The sequence below is a fragment of the Gavialis gangeticus genome, unplaced genomic scaffold, assembly GCF_001723915.1.
Source record: "Gavialis gangeticus isolate Ggan-Ray unplaced genomic scaffold, GavGan_comp1, whole genome shotgun sequence".
In the NCBI taxonomy this organism is placed as follows: Eukaryota; Metazoa; Chordata; order Crocodylia; family Gavialidae; genus Gavialis; species Gavialis gangeticus.
In genome coordinates, this window is record NW_017729029.1 from 14,756,462 (window position 1) to 14,781,715 (window position 25,254).

A 25,254-nucleotide genomic window follows, 5' to 3' on the forward strand; every position below is an offset into this window, starting at 1 on the left:
TAAAGGCCACTCCACTCAAGGCTTCGAATCAGTCAACTGGGATTTCTAGTTAAACTGCAGAGAAGCTGAGGGCACAAATCCATGGCTGGGAACAAACAAACTAGCTTAACCCGCTTCACCTATGGGTTTCTGCATACGTGTGCGTGTACACCCCCCCCCCCGGCATCTGTACACCTCACAGGGAAGCAGGACACGCACAACTAGCAAAGCACCTCTGCCAAGTGCTGTACAAGCCGGGCACAACTGCAGGCTAGCTGGAACTAGAGGCATGGCTGTGTTGTAAATCGGAGGGAAGCTGGCAGGACCCAGGGACGTACGATGCCAGCCAGCTCAGGCACCAAACAGGAGCGAACCCGTGGCAGCTTGGGCTACAGTCAAGGGCTGTGCAAAGGTCCCTCCCCATGCACTGAGTCTACACTCAAGCCCCTGCGTGTTCACCCGAGCTGAATTCAAAGCCAGTAGGCCTGGTTAGTAGAGCTGCAGTAACCCCACTCTGGAGTGAACATATGGCCTGAGTCTTAGTTACAACAGATCTCTAGGGTATAGGACATTCAGCAGTACCTAAGCAACAAAAATTGATGAGGGAAAATAAAGTGTACCTGATGCAGAGACATTCACCAAGTCAGGGCTACTCCAGCCACTGTGCATCGTCTCAGCACCTGCAACAAACTGGAGAAGTTGTTAAGAAAAAAAGTGAGATGTACTGTCCAAAGTGTGATGTATTCCCTTCCTTGCCAGGCTGGAAAGTACTGCCAAGGGAAAAAGTTAGAACGAGTCACTGGTTTTTGGAAGACAAAAACTGAAAAATTGGAGTTTGTTCTTAGAGGACTTCAGTCGGCTTGTACAGGACCCACTGCAGGCAGTGCAGCAGCACAAAGACGATTTTCAACCACACAAATACAATTTTAAAAGCAACATCTCCTGACTACTGGGGTGGGCAGGTGGGTCATCATAAAAAAGGCATCGGTTCAACTGCAAAGTTTATTTAACAGTGCACACATATTTACATACAGCTGTAACAGAGCATTCAACAAATAATATCTGCACAGAAAAAATATCAGCATCTGGTTTGTTAGAATGATTGTCTCTGCCAGAATGAAACAGCTATTATACAAAAATACATTTTCTTCTTAGCTAAGGCACTGCTCTAAGTCTAAAACAGTTCTGCTAGAGTCTGAATAGCAAAGGGGTAAGAGGAAGGTTTCCTATTTTATTGTGGTGTCAAGAAAGGAACGCAGTTTAGTTCCAGCAAAAACATTTGCATTTAAACACTGAAAATGCAGCTTCTATTTGGATGATTCATTTAGTTCATTTTCAGCCAATGGCTTAAAGCGGGGTTTGAGAAAGCAATTCTTAAAAGGAAGTCACTTATCTGGTACATCTATTACGGAGGCATAAGAACAGGACTGCATTTGAACTTCTAACAGCAGCCAATTTCAAAAAAGATGCTCAGTTAATCTCTTCATGCTGTAAAAAGCAGGCAAGTTTAGGTTAAGTAGCTTCCTTTATGCAGACTCGAGGGAAGGGAAACACATACGAAATTTGCAGCCGTTGTTATAAAGCTAGCATGGGAACATTTAGAATTATTAACATGAACAAAACATGACTGCAGTGGTCTAATACTGTTATGTACACAATAAAATAATACTTACATGAGAGTAGATAACCTTAAATATGTAATCCAAACGAAAACATTTTAAAAAGCAAGACAAATATTGAGCTGCACTATGGCAAACATGTCTAGGTACTTAACCGTGTTGCAAAGTATTAGTGCCTGTGTACTGGTGTGTACTACAAAAAGCTACTCCAACATTAAAATGCACTAGTGATGATATGATGCTGTGTTGTTAAACTACTACTACTTTCACATTCAAAGTAATCCAGCATCAGTTTTCTTAAATCCGACGCTGGATGAAAGATACTGAATTTAGCTTTTCTTAAATATCCTACCTGCATTCATGAGTCTGGAGACATTGTAGGGAAATGTTACCCCTGGGTTTGGTTTTGCTCCTCACCAAATGCATCTTCGTTAAACGTTTGCCATGTGCTGTTCTAGGGCCGTGCAAAACTTGTCAGTAACCAGCTGGGGCAGCTGCAGGGGCAACACCCGTACACCGCACTAATACCAAAGTAAGGGACTTGGAGACAGAGTCATACAGAGATCGTAAAAGGAAAACGGGTCATCTGTAACCAGGAAGCCTTGTCAAAAACAGTCCACTAAACACATGGAAAAGGAACAACAGCAAAGGAGTCTCCCTGAAGTGTTTCAAGGTGCAAATTTTGAAGTCTGCTATCCCTTCCCTGGTCGTCTTTTTTTTTTTTTGCAAGCTTGAAGGTGGGTCAAGGTAAACAAGCAGCTTTTCAAAGCAAGGCCTTCGGTGCTCGGTGAAACACTGTCACTGAAGTGCAATCAGGTTATTTCTCCTGGGCTCTAGTGTTCACAGTTCTGTCCAAAGAGCAAAGAAGAAATGGTTAACGCAGTTAAATGCAGCGTAACATACTACGCACCACATGCCAAACTGCCATGTCACCGGCAGGGGCCAGAGCTTGGCTGAGAATCACTTGGCTGCTCAGTCCACTCCTGTCCGTGGACAAGCCAGTTGGTGCAAGGCAGAGGGATTTGGGAATGCATCTGTTACAGGCTTGCATCCTATGTGGCCCTACCTCAAAGCATCAAAGCCAACCTCAAAATTGATTCTTCCTTCAATAAAAATACATGTAATTTATTAGTAAGCTCAACAGAGCTGTTCTAGAGAGGCAACTGCATTTGGCTGCACATTTCAAATACCTCAGAGCAAAGGCTGTGGGAAGGAAGAAGCGAAGGCGCCAAAACCTGCAGGTCTCCAGTAAGGCACAGCAGACACTGCAGGGACACAACTGAGCGTATCTAGCCCCTACAAATCACCTGGCTGGAGTGAGCGCATCTCCACAGACCCATTTACAATCTGGGCATCACGCTCACATCAGTAAATAATGGGGCTGATCCAAGAAAGTACATCATGCACACGTCTGCCCCCGGGAGATCCAACGGGTGCCAGCCTGAAAAGCCCGCGTGGTATAATTTACACATGTGGTGTCTGGAGAGAGGATGCACAGAGCACACCCATCCCCTTGCCACCACCTTCCTCCTCTCCTCCACTGCCGCATTGTACTCTGATGCGTGGATAAGGCCTCCTGTGACAAGCCCCTCTGTATTGGGGACTCTCTCCCAATGGAAGACAGTTCAGTTCTGTCCTGAACTTCTATTGTGGAGAATCCCTGCTGTGCAAGGGACTGGTGGAAGGACGTTCCACCAAAACCCCAAGTGGAGCAGCTCCCGGTGCGAAGGCTGAGCAGCCCGCCACCAAACTGCAGCACTGTGGGCAGGGAAAGCTGGACGCCAGCTGAGTCTGGCAGATGAAGGGCTGCAGGAGCCAAAGACGTTTTAACACGTTGCTGTCTTCAAAACGCCTCTCACTACCACTTCCGGAAAGCACAGCATTTAACAGGCACAGCCCATCTTCAGGATGCTGAATGCCACAGCGGCTCTGCCATGACTGAGCTTGCTTTTGGGAGAGGACCTGGCTGCACTGACCACATCCTAGGCAGGGAGTGCTCTGACCGAATGGGAGCTATGACCACTGCAGCATGGGCATGATCCTGATTCAACAAGCAACATACTTCTCAGACACCTACCGTTTGGGTGCAAAGCACATTTAACGGAGCTGACTTCATGCAGAGGGGGTAGGAGGCAGACAGAAGTCGTGGGTATTACCTGAGGCAGCCTCTATAGGTTTGGTCGGTGGATTCACTGCACCATCTTCCTCAAATGCCAACTTGGGACCAGAGGGAAGTGTAGCAGCATCATTCAAGTTTTGATGACAGTTATCAGCAGGGATGCTATCTGAACTCAGTCTGGGCGACTTGGAATGTACTCCAAGATCGAGAATTTCCTTGAAAGTCCATGCGTTGGATTTTCCATTAAGATTTTGTATGAATCCAACTGTGTGATCAGCTTCATTCATGTGCAATATTTCCGAATTCTGGATAACCATTTCTTTTGCAGGAGGGCTGGGGAAAGAATAGTATTTTTGTTAGAAGCCAGGAGTATCTAACTTTTATTTACACTGAAAAGAGACAGGAAGCCACTGATACAAAACTGCTTACTCTAGAAAAGACAGCTCATTTTCCCCAAAGAGCATTTCTAGGATATGCTGCTCCTCTTTTAGGAGTCAAAGCAGAAGACAACTGCACCAACATCTTGTTCAGTCACTACTGAACCAGTAATCTTCAGACAATTGTTTCTCTAGAGATTTGGTCCAAAAAGGTATAGCAACTGCATCACCTGCTTTCACAGTGAGAAATCTGGTGTGCTCTTGGGTAAATTTGATACCCTTGGCACATGTCTATCATGGCACGCCTGCGTGAGGGGTTTTAGTCCATCAATCCACACTCCAACGAAGGAGCAGGTTTCAACCATTCTGAAGAAATCATGATACAGCTGGCCTTTGTATTCAGTCAACATATACATGATAGCAGGCATGATAAGAAACTTAAATTTAACAGTCCTTGCAGTGCCATTCCCAAAGCATCATTAGTTCTGGACTAGCTAAAAAAAAACCGTCCAGGAGTCAAGAGATTACCTGGGACTGGATAGAAATTGTTTATCTCTAAACAGATGACGAACTAAAAGCCTTGCTTGCTGGGAACACCCATGATTCACTTGCTGGGAAGTCTGGTCCACAGCAAAATCCTGTGGATTTAGCTTAATCACATACCTAATTTAAAGGTAGCATTTATTTCACTGGTGTGAGGCTTTGCCTAGAGAAAGCTATCAGGTGTTTCTACCAGATGACCATAAATCTCACTTAAGGTACATCGAGTGCACAAGTTACACACACACAGACACAGAGTCTCACCTGGAATCTTGTAGCTGATTAACAGGCAAAGACCTCCTGTCGTTACTTCTCTCATTGTCTTGCTCATCTCCATTCATAAATACTTCATCAGCCTCTGCATCTTGCACTGAAGTTTCTGCACCAGTCAAACCACAGGCAACTTCGAAAGAACTCTCTGTCTCCCCCTTGATTTCCTGGGAGAGAGTAACGCCATTCATCTTTTCTGGAAAGAAAGACAGAAAAGAAGTCTGAGATGGCATGGCCATGCAGCAAATCCCCAAGTATCTTCTTGCCTGGCTGAAGTGTGTCGAGCTCCCAGCACTGCAATATTCACTCCTTTCCTGGAAAGCTGGCTGCAGGGGTGTGCAAACTAGATTGCTTCTCTAGAGATTTGGTCCAAAAAGGCATAGGAACTGCACTGCCTGCTTTTATAGTGAGAAATCTGGTGTGCCCTTGGGTAATTGGATACACTTGGCACATGTCTATCATGTGGCCTCTCTGCTTTGCAGTATGACCCTTATGACCACACGGTCATATAACTCATTTCACATTTCTGGTTAACCACCTTGTTCATCTTCTGCCTTCTGGCATCTACAATGATGTATTGTTATTGTAACACACAGCTGTTGGCAATGTGTCCACATCACCACAAACAGCCCCACTGCCTTAGACTCAGCTCGTGCTGCATGCCTGACTGCCCACCTTCAGTGTATTGGCAGTTCTAACCCTTTGGGTCCTGGGTGAGCAATTGCTTACCAGGGTCATCTGCTTTTTCAAGGCCCAGCTCTTCCTCTTCTTCGGCGTCCTCTCCCTCACTAATCCCGGCAGCAGACTTCTCTTCACCCTGCAACAGTTCTCCAAGCGTTACTCACAGGAGTCCGGCATCATGGTATTATTTATGCAGTGTGCACTGCAGCTATGGCCAATGGCCCAAACCTGATCGCTCAGGCCATGAGCCAACACATTAAAAAGTTATGTCCAGGTTACACAGGGGCCCTGAAGAAGGAACATTTTTTAAGAATCTGGAGACATGGCAGCAAAGCCAGCTGGATTAGCGGCAGCAAAAGGAAAGGAAATCACGCACACATCTGTTCCAGCAGCACTGCCGTGGGGAGCTGAGAGCCATACCACTGTGTACAGCTTGAGGTAGCGGAGGGGAACAGCAATCATCTGAGGGGCTAATGTTTCCGAGGCTTGGCTTGTCTCTCTGCCCCGGCTTCCGACCTAGGGATTTCCCTCATTAAATCAGGGGTCCTGCATGGTTATAATCTCCCTGTGCTATGCAGGGCCACGCACAGTGCAGCTTTGGGAGGATGTATCGTTTCAGGGCTCAAATCCATCACTACTGGGGGATGGGCAGACCTACATGGGACACAGGATTAATTCTACGTCTGTCTAAACAGAGGTGTCCAGGATCTTCCTCTGACATCTGGAGCTGGCCCGTTGGGGAGAAGAGGGCGGATGAGGGCAGACAGCCCCCAGACTAAGCCAGCAGGGCAATTTCTGTGCCTCATGCCTGTGAAGTAGTTAGGCTGCTGGATAAAGAAGGTACAAAATCAAACACCCTAATGATCATTAGCCTGGGGCACAGTTAATGCCTGGTAAGCCATAAGCACTTGCTAAAACAGCAGTTATGCTGGAATGGAGTCGAGGCCTCCCCTCTGCTGCATTCACAATTGGAGCAAGGTTTTTCTGAATAAATGAGGAACTTATTATGAAAAATCCGCCTCGTTTCTCACTGGCTCCTCTCTGTGACCTCTCACGTGGAGGTGACACAGTCAGGACAGCCTCGCTGCCTACACACACATCTGCTAACACAGGCAGCTTTGACTGGAGCAGGGAGAGCATGTGAATTACAGCAGAAAGCTGTGGAAATCGCTGCACAGGATCCTAGCACTGACTGGAAGCCCTTTCATTTCAGTATAATGCAGAGAGAGGCACACAATCCTCAGAAGTGCAAGGTTTGGAAAGGATCCGAACCAGACACGCGAGACCTCTCCCGCCACGCACCTCTATCACACCACAAACAATAAGGTACCTTGACTTCACTCTGATCAAACTTCCGAGTTCTTTTCATTATTTCTTCAATTCTCTGTTAAAAAGACAACAGAAGTGAACTTTGCAGCACTGAGAGGGCTAAACTCTATGCACCGGGTTTGTTCCATCAACTTCTGTATTTAAAAGCTTACTTGAAAAAGGCTCCTTTCACCCAAAATTCAAAAACTAAGGGTCATAAAATGAAATAAATAGGCAGTAAGGCTGCTTAAAAACTAACACAGAGCAGTTCTTTCATATAGTGTGCAATTAAAGTGCAGAACTTGTGGCCGCAAGATGCTGTGGAAGCTGACAGTTTTACCCACATTTACAAAGGGTTTAGAACAGGGGTGGACAAAATGCGGCCCAGGGGCTGGATGCGGCCTGCCAGCCCATTCTTTCTGGCCCACGGAGCCCCTAAAAAATTTAGAAAATTAATATTTATCTGCCCCTGGCTGCCTGTCATGCAGCCCTCGATGGCTTGCCAAAACTCAGTAAGTGGCCCTCTGCCCAAAATATTTGCCCACCCCTGGATTAGATGAATTGCTGGAGGAAAGGGGCATTGGGAGCTATTTAATAGGGGAGTGAGGAGCACAGCCTCCGAATCAAAACTGCCTGGACCTTAGATGCTGGAGGCAGCAAGTGAGAGAGGAGCAGGGGAAAGCCCTGGTCAGACCCAGTTCACTCTCCCTTTCAGCATCTGCTCTCTCCCGCTGTGTGACACAGGAGACTGGGCAAGATGGACGTATGGGCTGAGCCAGTAAATGGCAATTCTTACGTTCCATGTTCCAACTCAAAATTAGATTTATTCCATTATAGCTGACACTGTTCCCACTGCAGGTTTCCTATTTCATTTTTATCATCAAGCTACTTAAGAAAGGTCTGAAAGCAGAAAACAGGCACCTTTTTTCTTTGGAGTCTCTCCTGCATATTCTGCTGCATGATTCTCTCTCGCTCCAGCCTCTGTCTTTCGGCTTCTTCTTGAGCTTTGGCTTCAGCTTCCTCTCTCTAAAGGGTGGGAGGAGACAATGACTTTCAGTACCCCAGTCACCTTCAAGGCTTTGAAGAGGAGCTGTTGTATTACTTGCTATTTTGCAAAAAGGCCCACAGATAAATGGTTCAAATGACCACTTTTAGCCATTTAACTTGCAGATCAACTCTTACCTAAATCCCCATGCAAAGGACAATTTCCCATTCAACTCCGAAAGTCACAATATTTTGGGTGCCTCCTAAGCTATTCAGATAGTTGGAGTTTAAACTCATAACTTTCCAAAAGGGCGTGTTTAAAAACTGCAGTCAGATAACAGTATTTCAAAACCTGGTGCCACATTGATTATTGTTCCTACTGTAATGGAAAATTGTTCCTATTATGACTGCAAGCCTTGTTGGGAAGCTAAGAGGATTCATGCTTCTTTAACACCAATTTAGGTGGGTTTGGCAGCGTGTAAAAATGCCGAGAAACGTTTATGAAGCAGCATAGAAGTAATCTGACAGTACACCATGGATACAGTTTCTGTATACTAAGCCTCGTTGGCTTTGGGCTGCTATCAATTAAACCTACTTAATAGAGCTGATATATATTGAAAAATGTATAGTCATGAAAACCTGTATTCAGGATCAGGAGAAGCCAGGTCTCCTTGCTCTCTGAGATATTATCACTACCATTTATAAAGAAGTCAGGTGAGACGTGGTGCCCCTTTTCCATGGGCTGGTGTCTGATAATTAGAGTCCGTGGCTGTAAGAGCAGCCCCCAGAAGGTTATGGAGAAGGTCTATTGGATTTTAAAGCTCTCGTCTACAAAGCTACAAAATGCTGCTAAGCTGCTTTGAAAACATCTGCATCTTTTGCAGACCCAACGGCCACCTGACTTGGGAGAGTTTTGGCAGTGGCTGCTTTTCTGTGGTGTCCTGCCCCTCCAAGCACATATGTCTGGGGTTCGGGATCCCCAAAAAGCCTCGCTGCTCTCTTGAGGCTCAGAGCTGTGGTCTCTGCTTAGGAAGCAAACCTGCTGTTGAAGCTCTGCCAGCTTGTCCCGCTCCTCTTGCTCCCGGCAAAGCCTCTCCTCTTCCGCTTGCCTTTGCTGCTCTTCATAGGCAAGTTGTTTTTCTTCCTCCAGCTTCCGGAGCTCCTCTTCCCTCCGGGCCCTGTCTTCAAGTGCCCTCTTTTCCATTTCCTCTGCTCTGATCCTAGGATTCCCAAGAAGCAGATTAAACCACACATCTCTTCCAAGGCAGCAAGCCCTCCGTTTCTTATTGCCGCACCACCCTCTCATCCCACATTGTCTCTAACGAAGTAACAAGCAATGCTGTTGTTGCAACCACACAGACTTCCCCAGGTGCATGTGCACTTCTCTTCCTTTCCCTCCATCTGTATTTCCCCTTTCCTTCCTTCCACTCCCCCATTCCTTCCTCCCAGGTACCCCTGAGAAATCTGCACTGCTTTAAGGTGCAGGAATAGGAGGACAGTAAGAGTTTGAAGCTAGTGCAAGGTGCTGGTTTGAGAGCTCTGCAGAGCAACCCATTTATTAAGCTCCTTCTAATGACCTCCATCCCCAAAGGAGGGGCAGAGAGGAGCAGAAAATCAAATCTGATACGAAGGAGCCATCCCTGGGAACAGAAGTTCATTTATGCTCTCGGACTCTGACACAGGATTAGGGGTGGCAGGGTCAGTCCACAGGGGAGACAATTTAGAGATCAGGTCATCTGTCCACTGACAACTGGATCAAGAGACCAAGTGATTCCACAAAGGACATTCAGGGTCATAAGAAAGGTGGGCTGGAAGGAACCTCACAAAGTCATCTAGTCTAGCCCCCTGCTCAAGACAGGATCCCCTCTGACTAAACTTGCTTTATCATACTCAGCGCGGGGTAGAAATAACATATTTTGTGTGCAACCAGTAGCCTGCAAGTTGGAACAGTCTCTGAGCTGGTCACTGGAAAGCTGAAGAGGAACGCTTCCCAAGGACTCCTGATACCCTCGGAGGAAAGTTAAATGTGGGGTAAGCAGGGTATTAACATGTTAAGAGTGGACCCAGCGGAGAAATGGGAGGGTAACACTGCCTAGGAAGTGCCATCCCATTTCACACACGCAGTCCTTGATGTTGCTATCAGAGTGCTCCGTCATCCTATCCCCCCAGCCGTGATGTCTCCCCGCCCCAAGAGTGGAATAATTCTGACTAGCTGGGATGTACACCTAAAATGCCCCCAGCCTGGTTTAAGAAACCAAAACCCTGATTTTCTGGTAGCAAAGAGTTACCGTTCTTCCTCCAGCCTTTGAATCCTCTCCTGGTCTTCGCGCTCTCTCTGCTCTCGTGCAAGACGTCGTTTCTCTGCCAAGATTTTCGAGGCTTCTTCGGCTGTTGTGGTCCCTGCAACAGTTTTGCTACTAGGGTCTGCAATTTAAAAAAAAAAAAGATGCTGTTGTATGGGACCAGCCCCTTCAGAACATGCCTTCCCCACTGTATAATGAGAAGGGAGTGGGATCTCTTCCATCCAACCGACCACAAGGACACAGCCCAGTCTCAGAGACTATTCAGTATTCAACATTTGGAAGATGGATGAGCAGAGCAAAGAGCAGCAAAAGCATCTGATTTACACTGCAGGTATTCAACTGTAATTTGTTTCAACTATCCAGCACTGGCTATTGTTTAAATAATGCAATTACTATAATTAAACCTACAGTAGGAGTAACACTGCAGCACTGCAAGGTGCACTTCCAAGAAGACGGCTGTATTCCCTTCAGAGCCTATTCTAATAACTCTGTTAAAACATCTGGCGAGATATTACTACATAAAAATAAGCTCAGTTGTTCCTCTAGTAGGCTGAACAAGCATATTCAGGAGCAAAAAGGCAAATTTAAATTTAAAAAAAATCTTTTGAAAAATTCATTTAACATTTATGCTTTCTTGTTTATACTGAACCTTGATGAAAATAACGTGCAGTACATCTCTAGCACTTCATGTCAGTAGAGGACAAACTCTCTAGAATGATGAATCTTTCCACATGGCTACAACGTGTGGAATTTCTCATTTCCATGGAGAACAAAACAGCCCAAGTGGCTGTGTGCATGCACATGTGCATATAAGCAATCACCTTTTAATACTATGCCTTCTACCGTGGTATCTGAATAAAGAACCATGTTAATAAGAAAACAAAAATATTCCAAAAAGCCACTTTCTACAAAGTTAACTGTGAACATACTATAGAAATCCCTAGCAAACAGAACCCTGGCTTAGGAACTATCTCCACCTTTTCAGAGGTGCAAAAAGTAGGGCCCAGTTTTCAGCTATTGAAGCAGATGGGCCTCTATCTATACTAGCTGAGGATATAAGATTTTTTTGTTGTTAATGTCTTCACAGATCAGCCAATAACCTCTGGCATAAAAGTCTTCAAGTCAGCATCATCTTTATGCATTCAGGGAAGTTGTTAAATGGAAAAAAGCTGCCTCCTTCAAGACAGCAAATCAACATGTGCAGCTAAAGGTATTTTGCTTCTGGCCCGAAAATAAGATACTTGACTATAATTTGCATTTCTGTGATGTCTGAACACCTTCGTATGCTTAGGGGAGGTGGGTAGGTTAGACTTTTCAACAGCTGTGGATGTGACAACACCACTTGCCCACTGCAGGAGTGAAAACGTCAGCTGCACGCACACAGTTGCAGAGGCATGACAAAGGTGCGTGCACACGCTGTTTGCTAGTTCTGTGGTGAACAACCCATTATGCAGTTCCAGCCTTCCATCAAGGGCAGCTGCTGAGTTCTTCTAATGAATCGGCACCTAGCAGTGTCGGAAGTGCATCTCTGGGGTCTGACCCATCTCTGCCCACTAAGAGCTGCGTGGGTAGGGGCTCAGAACTGTGCCCGGCCAGCTGCTCTAAATGCCAATTGCTGGTCCTGCCCCGGAGTAGGTAGGGCTCCATTCTGGAAGCAGCAATCTGGGGTCCAGCATGAGGCCACGCTGATGTATCCTGTGTGTTTGTACAGCAAGTAACACAACAGTCCCTGGTCTACACTGTTATAACAAACAAGAGCAGCAGCAGGGGTCCAGGCAAGAGGAGTGGTGTGTATTCTGCATCCACAAACCCAAATCAATAAAATAGTGTAACCATTGAAACATCAACGGTGTCAAACCTGCAGCCCTGACCCTAACAATATTGCCTGCGAAGGATGTAGACCTTTGGGGTAAAGCGCCAAGGTACCTGCTTTACATTTTAGGGCTTCAAAGATGTACGCTTCTATTTGTACTTGTTGGGTGTATGTGTTTGCAAATCTAAGCCTGTTTAACACCCAAACCGTAAACAGGAAATTGTTTTTAGTCAAACCTTGAACTGTCTAGTCAAACTGCACACTGTAAAGTGACTATGTTTTTCTAAAGCCACTGTACAATTAATAGTTGACCAACACTTTATTGGGAAGCTTTCCTAGCGTCCCCTACAGAGCACAAACTACAATACAACCAGATTACACCTATACCAAGGCAGAACCACTCAGGAACTGGAGAGGGTGGAAGCAGCTACTGTATTTCACTTTTCTCATATCTCACAAAGACTAGCAAAGTATTCAACTTCCTTTTTCAGATGGGGAAAACCAGGGCACAGGGAAGTCCAGCGCAGAAAGCCATAAATCAACATCACAAGAGAATTTGATGGCAAGGCCAGAAATTGGACTGGATGTCCAATTTGAGTCAAAGTCCTCCAATGAAAGATCAGGGCTTCTCTTCCTCCCCTTAGGAGGGTGCTGCTTCAGACTCAGCATTCAGGGGAAATTTAGAAAGGGGATGGAGCCTGGCCTGCACACTTTCCAAATCTGCCACCATGATCTTTAGGGACAGCTGGTGCCTAGGAACTCAATTTGTGTTGGGGGTGTCCCATCCCCAGATCTCTCTTTAGGTAAGTGCCACCTTCAAGCTGTGTACTTGCTAGTGCCACCACAGCCGTATCTGGAATAAGATGCGTGCTGGTCACCTGAAGGCACTTACCTTCTTTGGTCTTTGAGGCAGTTGCTACAGTTTCCCTCTCCGAGGGCTGCGAAACACCGGGCTCTTGTCCCACTCCATCTGTGCTCTTCTCCTTTGGTTTGCTCTCGGTTTCAGGCTTCTTTTTGGTAATACTGATAACACTTGGGGTAAGAGGGGGTCGTTGGATAGGTGCTGGTTTAGCAACTGTTGTTGGAGAGGGTGGCCTTTGTTTTAAGATGCTGGGTGATGGTGGACGCGCCTTTTGATTTTGTCTGCTGAGAGAAGAGTATTTTTTAGCCTGAAATGTGCCACTGAAGAGGAACCATTTCTTTGGCTGTTTTACGATCTTGTATTGGACCAACTGTGTAGTTGGGTCAGACACAGACAAGTACCCTTCCTCTGGGCTGTGATATACACAGCAACGCACTGCTCCAAACTGGAGAGCATCAGAGCCTGCATTTTTGTTTTGAATGATACTTAGGATGAACAGAGATTTAAACTGATACACATACCTAACTGAAGAGGGGGATGGCGGATGCTTTGCCAAACTAGCTGGGGAAGGAGATCTTCTATGAGCTGACACAGACGGGGAGGGAGGGCGTCTTCCCACAGAACATGGCGACTGCTTTTCTGCCTCTGATTTCTGCCCAGACACACAGAAACACTGATGATGTAAAGACAATAGAGAAATGCAGAAGGCCTGCCCTCTTATTTAAGATGCTTCTTTGTCGGAACATGGATCCAGCAACATTACATTAATAAGGCTCTTTGGATCTATGAACATGTCCTCAAAGATACAACAGCTTGGCCTGCACAATTCTCATGGAGATTTGAAGCTCTCCAAGAAGCTTGAGCCTGTCTGAATCTGGGAACTTGGCTCAGTAGATTATGAAGAAAAGCACATCCAAGAGATCTGGGGACAGACTGATTTTAGTTTAACTTCAAACACACTTGAAATTTGTTTCCAATCAGTTTAAGACCATCTCTGAAATAGCTGTCTTTGCTCACAAAAATGACACTTTAATATTCCCATTTCTCATCTGGACTTGCTTTTATTAATCTTAATGGAAAGACCAACCCAAGATGATTTAAAATTCACTCTAAAACCAATTGCTTGGAAGATGACAGGAATGCAGAGATGTAGAAATTCCCATTGTTACAATGCTGCTACTTTGAGACAGACACTGCTCAGTAACATTTACCTACAATGCAAAGAAAGCTTCTGATGTGCGTACTGGGCATTTCTGGAGCAATGCATATTGCTCTTGAGCAGGATTGTGAAGCTATACAATAGGGCCCTAGTTCAATCTACCTCAAAAGAGAATTACTTTTTGCAACGTCTTAGTCGAGATGACAGACCTGTGCAGAGTCTGGCGAGCTTGTTTCAGAGGCAGGTATGGAGGTCTTCAATCTGTCAATACTCCTGCTGCGTATGGGTACTCGGGGAGTGTGGACCGGCGTGCTGACAGAGCTGGCTGAAGCTGAACGAGGACAGAGGTGAGATTCTATAAAGTTAGGAATACGACAAGACAAAACAGAGAACCAAGTGCACAGCATGAGAACAGGACACAGGAGGAGAAAGAGAGAGAGAGGGAGAGAGAAAGATTGTGTGTTAGAAACCATACAGAGGAAACACTGCAGGAAGTGTACGTTGCAACAGGTCATGGACAAGCCACCATCACCACGCAATTAGTACTTTAGAAGCAACAGCACCAAGAACAAAACCATTGTGAAAGCAGCAGCTGGGGGTAGATAAAAATAGAATGCTTTTTCAAACATCGTCTCCATCAGGCTTGCAGTGTACAGATGGAGTTTCCAACTCAGTCGCACTGCACCTATCGTAATTCGAGATCAAATCAGAGGGTCTCTATGGGCCAGCCTTTTCTAGAGCCCAGAGTGGGATGTCACACATTTGCATTATGTAGCTGCTCATGTTCTAGCAAAAGGGATCATTTTCTCCACCCTGAAGAGCAGTTTTTCATAAGAGTGGTGACAAATTGCAGTTACCATATTAAGCATCCTGGGTGGGTTTTTTATGTATTGTTCTTATTTAATAAGCAACCGTATAAGAGTACTTGCACATTTACCACTCACATACTCAGGTCTTTTTTATCTGCATTAAAAAAATAAATCGAGATGGGAGGCAAGTGAAGAATGTGAGTGTAAAGGATTAATGGTCAAATTATAACTGCTTTACCACCTTCAAAATTGTTAAGTTCTTAATATGCAGCAAGCCATGTTGACAAAACACAACCACTGCACAGAACTGATCACCAAGAGAAATTAAAAGGCCGTGGTGCATATATAGAAGTCTACAAAATATGGATTATGATGGACGTATTTACAAACAGAAGCTAACAGGTCTAAGGGGGAAACATTTGATTTTTCTACAGGATTAAGAAAATTCTAGCAACCTACAGATGCCAGCATCCAATTACTGGACTATTATGGATAAAACATTTATTTTAATATCTGTAGCATTGTTGTAAGAACAGAACTTTATGACCATTAATTTGAGCTGGAGAAGAACAAGGAGACTACCAGAGTTATGCAGGTGAAAGCATCACTAAAATTACTGATACAATGAAATCTCTACTTGTTTTTGCTGAATAGAGCCAGACTCACATCCTGTGCGTGTCAATAAAAAAAAAAAAAAGATGGTATTTCTCTCAAATGAAGTAAAGCAACAGTTTGTGGTAAAATAAAAGATGACATGAATGTGAACATGGACTGTGAATAAGCCAAGGAAAGGTATAAGGCAGCAGTGAACAAATGCTGTGACTAACCAAGAATCTTGACTGGTTTAAGAGATATAAAATCTGACAAACATTGCACAGCCTTAAAGAAATGCAAACCAACTTGAAAGGGAGAAAAAGAACAGGGGGGTGGATTCCAGGTTGGTGCCGCAACACCTGAAGCCTCCTGTACAGCAAACAAAATACATTTACTGGATGCATCTGTAAGAGAGGTCACACTGGATCTCTCTTACAGATGCATCCAGTAAGAGTCATGGAGAATTTTGTTTCCTTAAGCCAGTAGGGTATCCCTAAAATAAATAATTCCTGCTTAATGCCTCCTCTGAAATGTTTTAAATTTCAGATTCTGTACTACAAGGTTACTCTCGTTCATTTAGGTGCATGTTCAAAACACAGAGCTCAAATTGGGTCAAAAATAAGTATCACTATAACATTCTCTGCAACCAAAATGGTATTGCAGTTTAAAAGGCAAAACTACTCAATTAAATTGCAAAACAAACATGCAACACAGAAAAGGGGCTGCATTTACTTTACCAAAGCAAATATTAGGCAAGTAGCATGGTACATAGTGATGTGTTAACTAACTGCCTGAGCTGTGGGTAAGGGCAGTACAATTAGAGACTCATGGCAGGTCTTGCTTGAAGAGCACTGCTATCCCTTGCGGGCTTTTTCTGCACCCCTGTTACCTGAGGCATCTTGTCCATCAGCCGATAATGTAGCAGCACTTTTGCTCCTAGCTAAGGAGGCCTGTGTGGGAGCGAGGAGGCGGCTGATTACATTACTCTCCAGAGGACTGAACTGGGAGCGACGAGCTGAATGATGGGAACAAATCAAAAAGGATCCAACGTGAAATCATATAACAAAGGAAACAAGCAGCACAACAGCAAAGGAGGTTTGTGAGCATTGTTGCAAATCAAAACATTTTCAGAAGAAAATATTAAAAAGAAGTCATGAAGAAGGAAATATCTAGTAACAGTACAGAAGGATTAAATGCTGCAATCAGACAGGACTGCATTTGTTGTCCTTGACTTGTTACTAATTATTTTATGCAAAAAAGGATGACATACAAACAAAACAGAGATGGGTGCTAAAATGAAAGTCAAAACATGAAAAACTTTGGGCGCAGCTAGGCAAAGGCTCCCTGGAAGTTCAAGTGCAAGAGAGGTTATTTGGACAGATTAGGGTGCAAACCAGAAACATCTCATGGGTTACTGCATACAGCTATAAGAGCCGATTTGCACAGCGTGCTCACAGCGAAAGGGTTCCAAAGCATTACCCTGCAGCTTCCTGGGATGACAAAAAGCTGCTAAAAAGGAAAGTTTTCAACTTGTTAATTGAAAAGGAAAATATCTGTTATAAAAGCAGCCGTCCTTTGGCTTCACGTAAACAACACGATTAGAAAAGAGTATTAATAACCACAGGATTTGATGCAAAGACACAAGAGGGAAGGGGAGAGGGAGAAGGGTGGGGGAAGAGTTTCCCTCTAGTTCAGGAACACACAACAGTCCAGCAGCAGGAACAGACAAGTCGCTTTTAAACTGGAAAAACAACAGAGCTTTTAAAAGCCAAAGAGAGTGAGATTTGGGTAAAGAATAAAACCTTCAGAGTAAAATCATCTCTTTGCCTTAAAATGTCTCCCTGTCGTTTTTCTAAGCTTTTGCTCGCCTGCTTGCAATCGGATTTGCTACAAATCACCAAAAACTCCCAATAGCATTTTTCCATCAAATGCAGGGAGTCTGAAGAGCTAATTTAATCTTACGACTACATAATTAAAATCCTTGAAAAGTTTCCAAAAGTAGAAACAGCAGAGGGAACAGCCCAGGGCAAAAATCTCTCCTCAGCTTGCTTTGAAATTGCAAGGTAAAAGGTTAGTTTTTAGAAAGAGCTAACCACCTGGTTTTTCTTCCTTTTTCACCTTCTCTAACTCAGGGGAAGAGTGAGGTTTAGTATTCATTCTATTCAAAGACGTGCTCCTCTTCTTTCCTGCTCCTCCTAGAGACCAAGTGCAAGGATTATTATTTTTTAATAAGGCATTTGCATGTTGAATACACGACCTACCCCCTTCTTGCCTTTAGTTCTTCATATTGCCAAGAATACCTCTACGCAGAATTGAGTGGCATTATTCAATACTTCTGCCATGCTGGTTGTCTATTTTAGCAGATGCCCCACACCCCCCTCCAGTACCATCTCTGGGGAAATCATCTTAGACAAACCCAAGATTTCATAGATTTCATGAAATCAAGAATTATGAGTGAAATGTTTGTTACTAGTAGCACGTGCATCCCAATCTCTACATCCAAACATTCAGATGCCCTGCATGCATGCGCTCTTTTGGTAGAAATTATTTATGGACAAAGTTTGGACATTCAACTTAAAAGACAAAACTTAAGTTATCTCATCTCAAATAGTTAATTTGCCCTTTCCTAATTAAGCAAAAGAAAATCAGTTTCCGACACCTTTCTGTTCCACCTGTGAACCTTTGGGTGCTGACTGGGAAGAATGTAGAGGGGCTTTGTTACTCAATCTGCTTAAGGAAGCACTTCTTTTTGTGGTACCTGCAAGTGAAAATGCAAATCCCAGGATTAAGTTTTATCCAGCGTCTGGAGGAGTTCTGTTAACCACCAACCCCACTATTTCTGCTCATAGCGTATGCGATAGCAGTGCAATCTACACACCTGATTCATTTAAATCAACCCTACAGAATCCACGTGTGGCAAGAAATGAAAGTGTATCTTCAAATCATTGGACAGCAAAGTTATCCTGAAGTTTGTCCTGTGCATGGATTTGTGGTAAAATTAAGACTTAAATCAAAATCAAGATTCATTGCAGAAAAGTAGGATACTGCTTCTGATGCATCCAGGAAAAAACCATCTTTAAATTCAATAAAAAGGGACAGACCCCAAGCCCAGCACAACCCAGACTCTAAGCCCCAAGCCCGGTACCTGAGGGCATTTAAAATATAAGCTAGTAGCTGGTCTAGATAATATAGAAAGATCTGAAAGGCCCAAAACAAAGGCTAATTTGAAGAGCATTATTAAAATTAACACCACTGAACAATTAAATTATAATCTGCTCCAAAAAGCAAGCCAAAATTTGATGGTGATTAACTTCCCTAACTATTTTTTAAGGATTTGGGAGCGAGCACATGCTGACACACTGAATGCCTTTCAAAATATGTAAGCTTTAAAAGAGGCTGTTGCTCATGTTTTTTGTCAGAGACAACAGAGACACAAGCTTGGGTCAGAAGTAACTCCACTGACATCAAAGTTCAACTGGAGTAAACCAGAGGAGAGGCAAGCTGAAAACTGATATTTCTTCACTGGTCCAGGGGTACAATCCCACTTCCATTTCAGGTTCTGGCAGCAGCCAGGCACCTACATGTAAATAGAAGAAACCAGGTGAAACCTGGGATTATATCAGCTATGCAGTTTGGAAGTCAGCCACCTGCTTTTTAGGACGCAGTTAGTTAGCCATTATCTTTAAAAGCACATATGGTGTGCAAAAGGGTTAGCATCTCTTTCTCCCCACCCCACACCTCCCCTTTGCAAAAGCATAGTTAAAGTTGCTAATAAAATAGAAATAAAATGTGAAAGTTGGTTAAATTAAGCTTAATTTGAAAAGCAGCCTCTCAGATGCCATCATGTCGTGGTGGACTCAGTTTACAAGTCACAACCAGAAGTGCCTATGATGATACAAAACAGTGATGAGACACAGGGGAATCCCAACTCGCTGCAACAGGCCCAGAGAGATGCTTGCATTCATGGGTGCCTAAACCACACATCATTTACTAGGTGACTGCTGCTTTAGGGGAGCTGCACCAGGAGCTCAGTGCTGCTCTGACTTGTTGAAGGGGAAGCCTGAACAGAGAAACCCTGGTTGGGAGTCCTGATCAGCTTTCCTATTTCAGACTCTTCCAGAAAATAAGGCTAAGCTCGATATTCCCCCAAAAGACACTATGCATCACATGGAGTCAGAGGTTTTAGGCCAATCCCTCTCAGGTGATAATTGGCAAAATAAATATGAACGTGAACAGAAATGAGGACAAATGCTTCATATATGGCATGGTCCTGTTTCTTGCTCACACCCAATGCTCAGCCCTGCAAACATGTATCTACATAAATCGCGCAGATCATAAGTAGGGCCATGGACCTCTAAGGCCTCCTCCTTCTGCAGAACTGGGCCCTTACTCTGCTTTCATGCAACATAAGAAAGTCTTTCCCCTTCCCTCCTCAATTTATAGGCTTTTTGCCCCTAAGTATCAGTAATTTCTTAAGGATGCAGCTGAGCACAACTGCCCTCTCTAAACAGGCTGCAGCACCTTTGGGGAGGGGGTGGGGAGCTCTCCTCTCCTCTCCCTGAGCACGTAAAAAAGTTAAGCAAGCTCTCTGTCCCCAAAACAGACTTGTGAACATCTTTGTCGCTGGCAACTTAGCAGTCTGGAGAAGACAGTGATGACATGTACTATATGAGAAAAAACCATGGCAACTGTTTCTGAATAGCTAGTTTCACTATTTCCCCTGGATAGTCAGCTTCCTCCATCAATAAGGAAAAAACTGTTATTGGCAGGTGGAAGCAAGGGAAAGCGCATTATCAGAAACGCATGTTCTTTGAACTCATCAGATGTCCAGCTCAGGGCTCTTTCAGCAGGACTAGGCTTAGTAGTACTGACCCAGGGTTTTACAACAAGCAAGGGAGGGAAAAAAAACATCTTGGCACAATACAAGAAATGCTCTAGGTAGCGGAAGAAAAGATGTGTATCGCCACCAAGGCTGTAATCTACAATCATTTAATAAATTGGGAGATGATGGCAGAATATGCTACGCGACTACATAAATTGTGCCCTGTGAAATCCCAAAGTCAAAGCAAAAAAGGGGATGGCAGAATTTCCCACTGTTTCTGTCCATTTTTGCTTATATTCAATTCTAAGATGCAAAGCAATGAGGTCCCTGCAGAGTATGGGTAAAAGGCCCACAAGACAGGCTTGATGCCAAGGGCAGCATTTCTTTTTGTTATGAATATGCAAATCAAATGTCTGCAGCTGTTTTAGTGGAGAAAAAAATGCTCATACTTTTTTCAGTTGCAGTTTTTAATTTGATCTACATTTAAAAAAAAAATTGTGCAAAGCAAGCAAAGCCTTCTGAGCTGGTCCAAAACAATTACTTTATCAATCATTCATTAAAAATTGGCTTTAGTAAAACTGAATGCTAGAAATAAGAAAACAGTGATCTCTGCCATTCCTCTTCTGTTCTAACAGATCAAAATGAGGAACTGGGTCAGTCCACTGGTTAACAAGTGAAATAAAATGCTTTTTCAGAGAAGGAATATATTCAGACTACCTTCACCCAGAAAGAGCCCTTGGCCCAACACATCCACACTTACTTCGATCAGCTGAGCCGAGCAGCGCTGCAGAAGAGGACAAGCGTTTGTTCATGGCAACTTCCACTTGCTTGAGGTTTGCTGCAGATGTGGAACGCTTGCTGGCTGCAGACAGAAGTGTTTGTTTTAGCATCTGCCTTCACCTCTGAAAACAGGTTTCTCTGGGATAACCTGGCTTAAGTATTGCATCCTGAAAGCTCCTACCGCCTCTGCTTGGTGATTAATGGAGATATTTTGGGCTTTGCTGCATGCTTGCTGCTGGAATTATTAAAAGCTAACAACCTGCATAGAAACAAGCCGTTCAGTTTTGTTAGGTTTGGGGAGAGATCTCATTTTCCATGCACTGGAGACTGTTTGAAATCTTAATTTATGTCCTCGGAAACAAATGCTCAGGCTCGGTTCTGTTAGAATACCGAGGAGAAAGAAACCACCAAAATACTGACTGCTAACAGCCTTTGCTGCTAGGCCTTCCTTTCCAGAATCTCCAAGCACGTCGCATACCTTAATTGCCTTTAAAACTCCTTCAGCAGGTAAAGTAAGGTCCAGAAAGCTTAGGTGGCTTGATCAGCTCAGAGAGTGGTGGAGTTAACTCTCAAGCCTTGCTCTAACCATCAGAGCACATTTCCTACAAGTTTGTGGGGCTTTGGAGGTGCTAGTGGGAGAAAAATATCAAAAATGTGTCTACATCTTGGCCCTGAGGTTCCACATAGTGTTTGGAGATTCTGCGCGTCTGGATACATCGAAGTGATAAAAGAGATCAAGTGATGGTCCCTTTGAATGTTCGGTTCTGCCTTAGCCCACATGTCAACTGACCTTGTGCTGTAGGGACAAGGCAGTACCCTTTCAGGATGGAGCGCTTCTCCAGGCCCACTACAGGCAGGAACAAGGTGCCCGTTATTGTGGAAACCCCTAAAGCAGGAAACAGCAATGCACACAAGGCAGCAGAAAGCAGCATGATAAAAATGGGAAATATTCGATATGAACTGAATGAATATTTTTGACAGAATCAAAAACGCTGACAGCAGAGCTGATTATCTCACTAGTAAAGCCACACGCAGGGAAAATTCACCATGGAGGGAGCTCTCCCCTTTCCCAAGCATGCTAGGAAAGCTTCCTTTAGAAGCAGCCAGCAAGTAAGGATTTGACTGGATCGGCCTGCCTCTGCCATACTGTGTGTATACAAACCCAAGCTCAGCAATGCCAGAACCCAACAAATTGAGAAGTGGGAGGTCTGTGCTGCACTGAGTAAGATCATGATGCCTAAAACATGAATCGAAGGGTCTACAGCATGCACTGGGGCAGTGCACACAGTAGTGAATATCTGAGTTAAGGATTTCCTAAGGCAGGTGGGTTTTATATGAACTTTACACAGTCTCAGGGTCTTATACAGGAATGTTTTTTCCAAAGCAAACTGCACCCTGTAGTGGCTCCCCTTGTAACGAGACAGAGCAACGGCTTCAGGATGTAGGAGCAGGCCGTGTAGCCACTCACAGGACTTCTCAATAAATGAAGTAACCAAAAAGCAGGGATGCATAAGTATTAAACTAAATCTGAGACTTCATTTGCTTGAAATACAATTTAAGAACTGCCATGAAACCTAGGATTTAGTCTATGGGCTGCTGGGATCCAAAGGGAATTATTCTGGCTTGTGGCATCCTAGGGTCCTTGGAAACATCACTCAAGCTTTAATCCATTGCTCAGGATTCAGATGAACCTTTTTTATTAGCTCCCTGGTCAATATAATTTTAATGACTTGATCAGCCAGCTTCAACGTTATCTCTCGTTAGGCTGTTAGTGAGAATAACTGCTAATACTAGGGAATGGCATCCTTCTGCACGCACCTCTTGAGCAAAATTCGGCACGTTCTTGAACAAGTTATTTCAAGCACATGGCACTTGTTTAGGAACTCACAGGACTGAACTACCTCTCCTGGGCCATTGAACCCAGTCTCCTAACTGGTTTAGTTCTGCATTTGGAGGATTTTCTTTGAGAAATAAAAGTTCTCCCTCCTGTATAAGTCAAACTGCAAGAACTGGAGCAAACAGCCAACAGAATGGCAAAGGCACTGTGTTCAGACATTGCATTTTTTGGTTTGGATTAGCATCATTTTGCAATAGGAAACTTGCTCTCAGCTGCTGGGCCTTTACTGTGAAGGATGCCAAAGACTTATTATGCAGCACTTCAGTATATTGCAGGCTTCTTGTTCGAGTCAAACCGCATTTGTCAGCATTTAACAGAGAAGTAGTTAATACTGGGATGAAATGCTTGATTGTGGATTTTCTGCTGACCTTCCGAATTCCCAAACACCAGTGGCAAGTTTTTTGTATAACTGCCACACACAACATTTCTTTTAATAGATCTTCATAGACATCAGGGCTGTAAAGGACCTCATAAGATCATCAGGTCCAGCCCCAATTCATTTCTCTCCATAGCCATGAAGCTACTCTCAAATCACTTTATGTAGTACAACTCAAAGGAATCCACAATAAGTCTTACCCTGTACCGGACATTACAGGAGACAAGTTGGAACAAATTACTGTGAAGAGATTAAAAATAAGAACATAGCCAGCAGAACCGAGAGCATCGAGCCTGAACAGCAGGTATATGTCAGCTCATTGCAAGGCCTGAAGGGGAAATTGGCTTCCTTGTGCCTGTAATGTCTGCTTTCCACCTGGTGCTTCTGCACTAGCCTGCAGTGTAGGAATGGGTGCGTACTGTTTGCATTTCTGAGCCAAGGCTGCCAACAGCACAAGTTTCATTTTTAAGAGGGCCTAAGAGGCAGGGAAGACTTCTCTTACCAAGGCCTCGATACCATGTCTGTCCTTGCAGGAATCTCTCTTCTCAGTCTGTTATCCCCCTGGGGTTCTCACAAAACCCAAAGACCTCACTGCTGCAGATCCTGGCTGCTTTTAAAATACGAGGGTCAAATCCTTTCCAAGGGCTCTAGCAGAGAAGGCAGGGAACAAGTAGGAAGACCAACAGAACCCAAATGTAGGAGGGGGTTCAAGAAAGTGACTTTCCCTAGATCTTTTAGACCAATTTAACAGCACATTACCCAGACCCTGGGCTCCTAAGGTAGGGCACCAAAGGAAAGGTCATTACTTGGCTCTGTTCACCGAACAAAGTACTTTTGTCTTGGGCACTTTGGTTAAAGCATGTGAGGACTGCTTAGGCTGCTGATCAGACAAACCAGCTCTTATGCAATTCCTACAAAAGGTGAATGGCAAAGCAAATCAAGAAAAAAAGCCTCAAGGTTTCCCCCGTGCACTTCTGGATGGTAGGCCTGCTTCTTTCTTGCTTCGTTTGAGGGCTTTGCTAATTTTTGATGGACTTGGATAGAGGCATTGCAACTGCAGATCAAGGGAGAGAGATAAGTTTTATATTCTTATGGGTATATTCTTCAGGAATAAGAGGAAAAGTAAAGACTGTGTTTAAAAAAAAGGCTGCTTTATGAAGCAATAGGCAATTCTGGGCAAATTATGTTGTTTTTCGGTTTAAGGGAAAACCTGACAGTAAAAACGAGTTTGACACTTTTCGGAAATAGGACAGGCCCATAATTTTCCAACTTGCCTTTGAAAATAAATCAGATTGGATACCAGAGGATGATTGAATTGAATGCGTGTCCCTAAGAACTGTATGTTTCAAAGGGAAGCCAACCCAGTCAAACCAATGACTTCTGGGAGTAAACTACCAATGCATGCATAGAAAAGCACGAGAAACAAGGGGGGGGGGGAATGACAACACACGTGTTTCTGCTGTGGTTGCCAGAATAGGCTATAGCTGTTAAATCATGCTCAGTTAAACTTTTCATTGCATTTTCAAGTATTATATCAGAGCATTACAAGGCAGCTGTAGTGGGTTAGTAAAGCTAGGAGCATGCACACAGTTTTTTCAGAGCTCACAGATTTAGCTGGGTCTCTGCAAAGGGCTGCCATATGAAGCCTTTGCCATAAAGGTAGTTATTTTTTGTATCTCCTATAGACCAATTATCAGTGATCGTAAGGCTTTCCAAGTGTTTCTCAACCTCTTCCATAGAAAGAGGTAGAAAGCAAATGCAAGGGAGGTCACTTTCAAGTGTTATATGCCAACACAATGGACAGCTCTGCTTTTGCAAATCCCTCCGTGAAAACACAACTAGAGAAAAAAGTTAGGTCATTTGTTCTCTACATTGCTGTGTTGGGAAGTTTCCATAAGCACTGCTGATTGCCAAAATGATCCAAATTACTTTCCATGTCTTAGGAGACAATGACAATGTTTA

General features: G+C 44.1%; 1 protein-coding gene across 9 annotated transcripts in view; it reads right to left on the reverse strand.

Annotated features, from left to right (window-relative positions):
- Positions 1–967: 967 nt before the first annotated feature.
- The window catches only part of MAP7D3 (MAP7 domain containing 3), a 37,107-nt gene continuing 12,820 nt past the window's right edge, over positions 968–25,254 (reverse strand). For 2 of the 9 annotated variants that reach the window (XM_019521315.1, XM_019521313.1), the window contains 15 exons: positions 21,000–21,101; positions 18,077–18,175; positions 17,514–17,612; positions 16,307–16,432; positions 14,224–14,369; positions 13,377–13,507; positions 12,886–13,136; positions 10,166–10,301; positions 8,917–9,097; positions 7,815–7,919; positions 6,916–6,969; positions 5,634–5,721; positions 4,899–5,100; positions 3,755–4,050; positions 968–2,446 (listed from right to left, as the gene is read on the reverse strand). In XM_019521315.1, coding sequence (XP_019376860.1) covers positions 2,439–2,446; positions 3,755–4,050; positions 4,899–5,100; positions 5,634–5,721; positions 6,916–6,969; positions 7,815–7,919; positions 8,917–9,097; positions 10,166–10,301; positions 12,886–13,136; positions 13,377–13,507; positions 14,224–14,369; positions 16,307–16,432; positions 17,514–17,612; positions 18,077–18,175; positions 21,000–21,101 — 2,024 coding nt within the window. In that variant the 3' untranslated portion in view covers positions 968–2,438. The remainder of the gene's footprint in view (positions 2,447–3,754; positions 4,051–4,898; positions 5,101–5,633; positions 5,722–6,915; positions 6,970–7,814; positions 7,920–8,916; positions 9,098–10,165; positions 10,302–12,885; positions 13,137–13,376; positions 13,508–14,223; positions 14,370–16,306; positions 16,433–17,513; positions 17,613–18,076; positions 18,176–20,999; positions 21,102–25,254) is intronic. The other 7 variants (XM_019521314.1, XM_019521316.1, XM_019521319.1 and 4 more) reach the window with 7 other exon arrangements.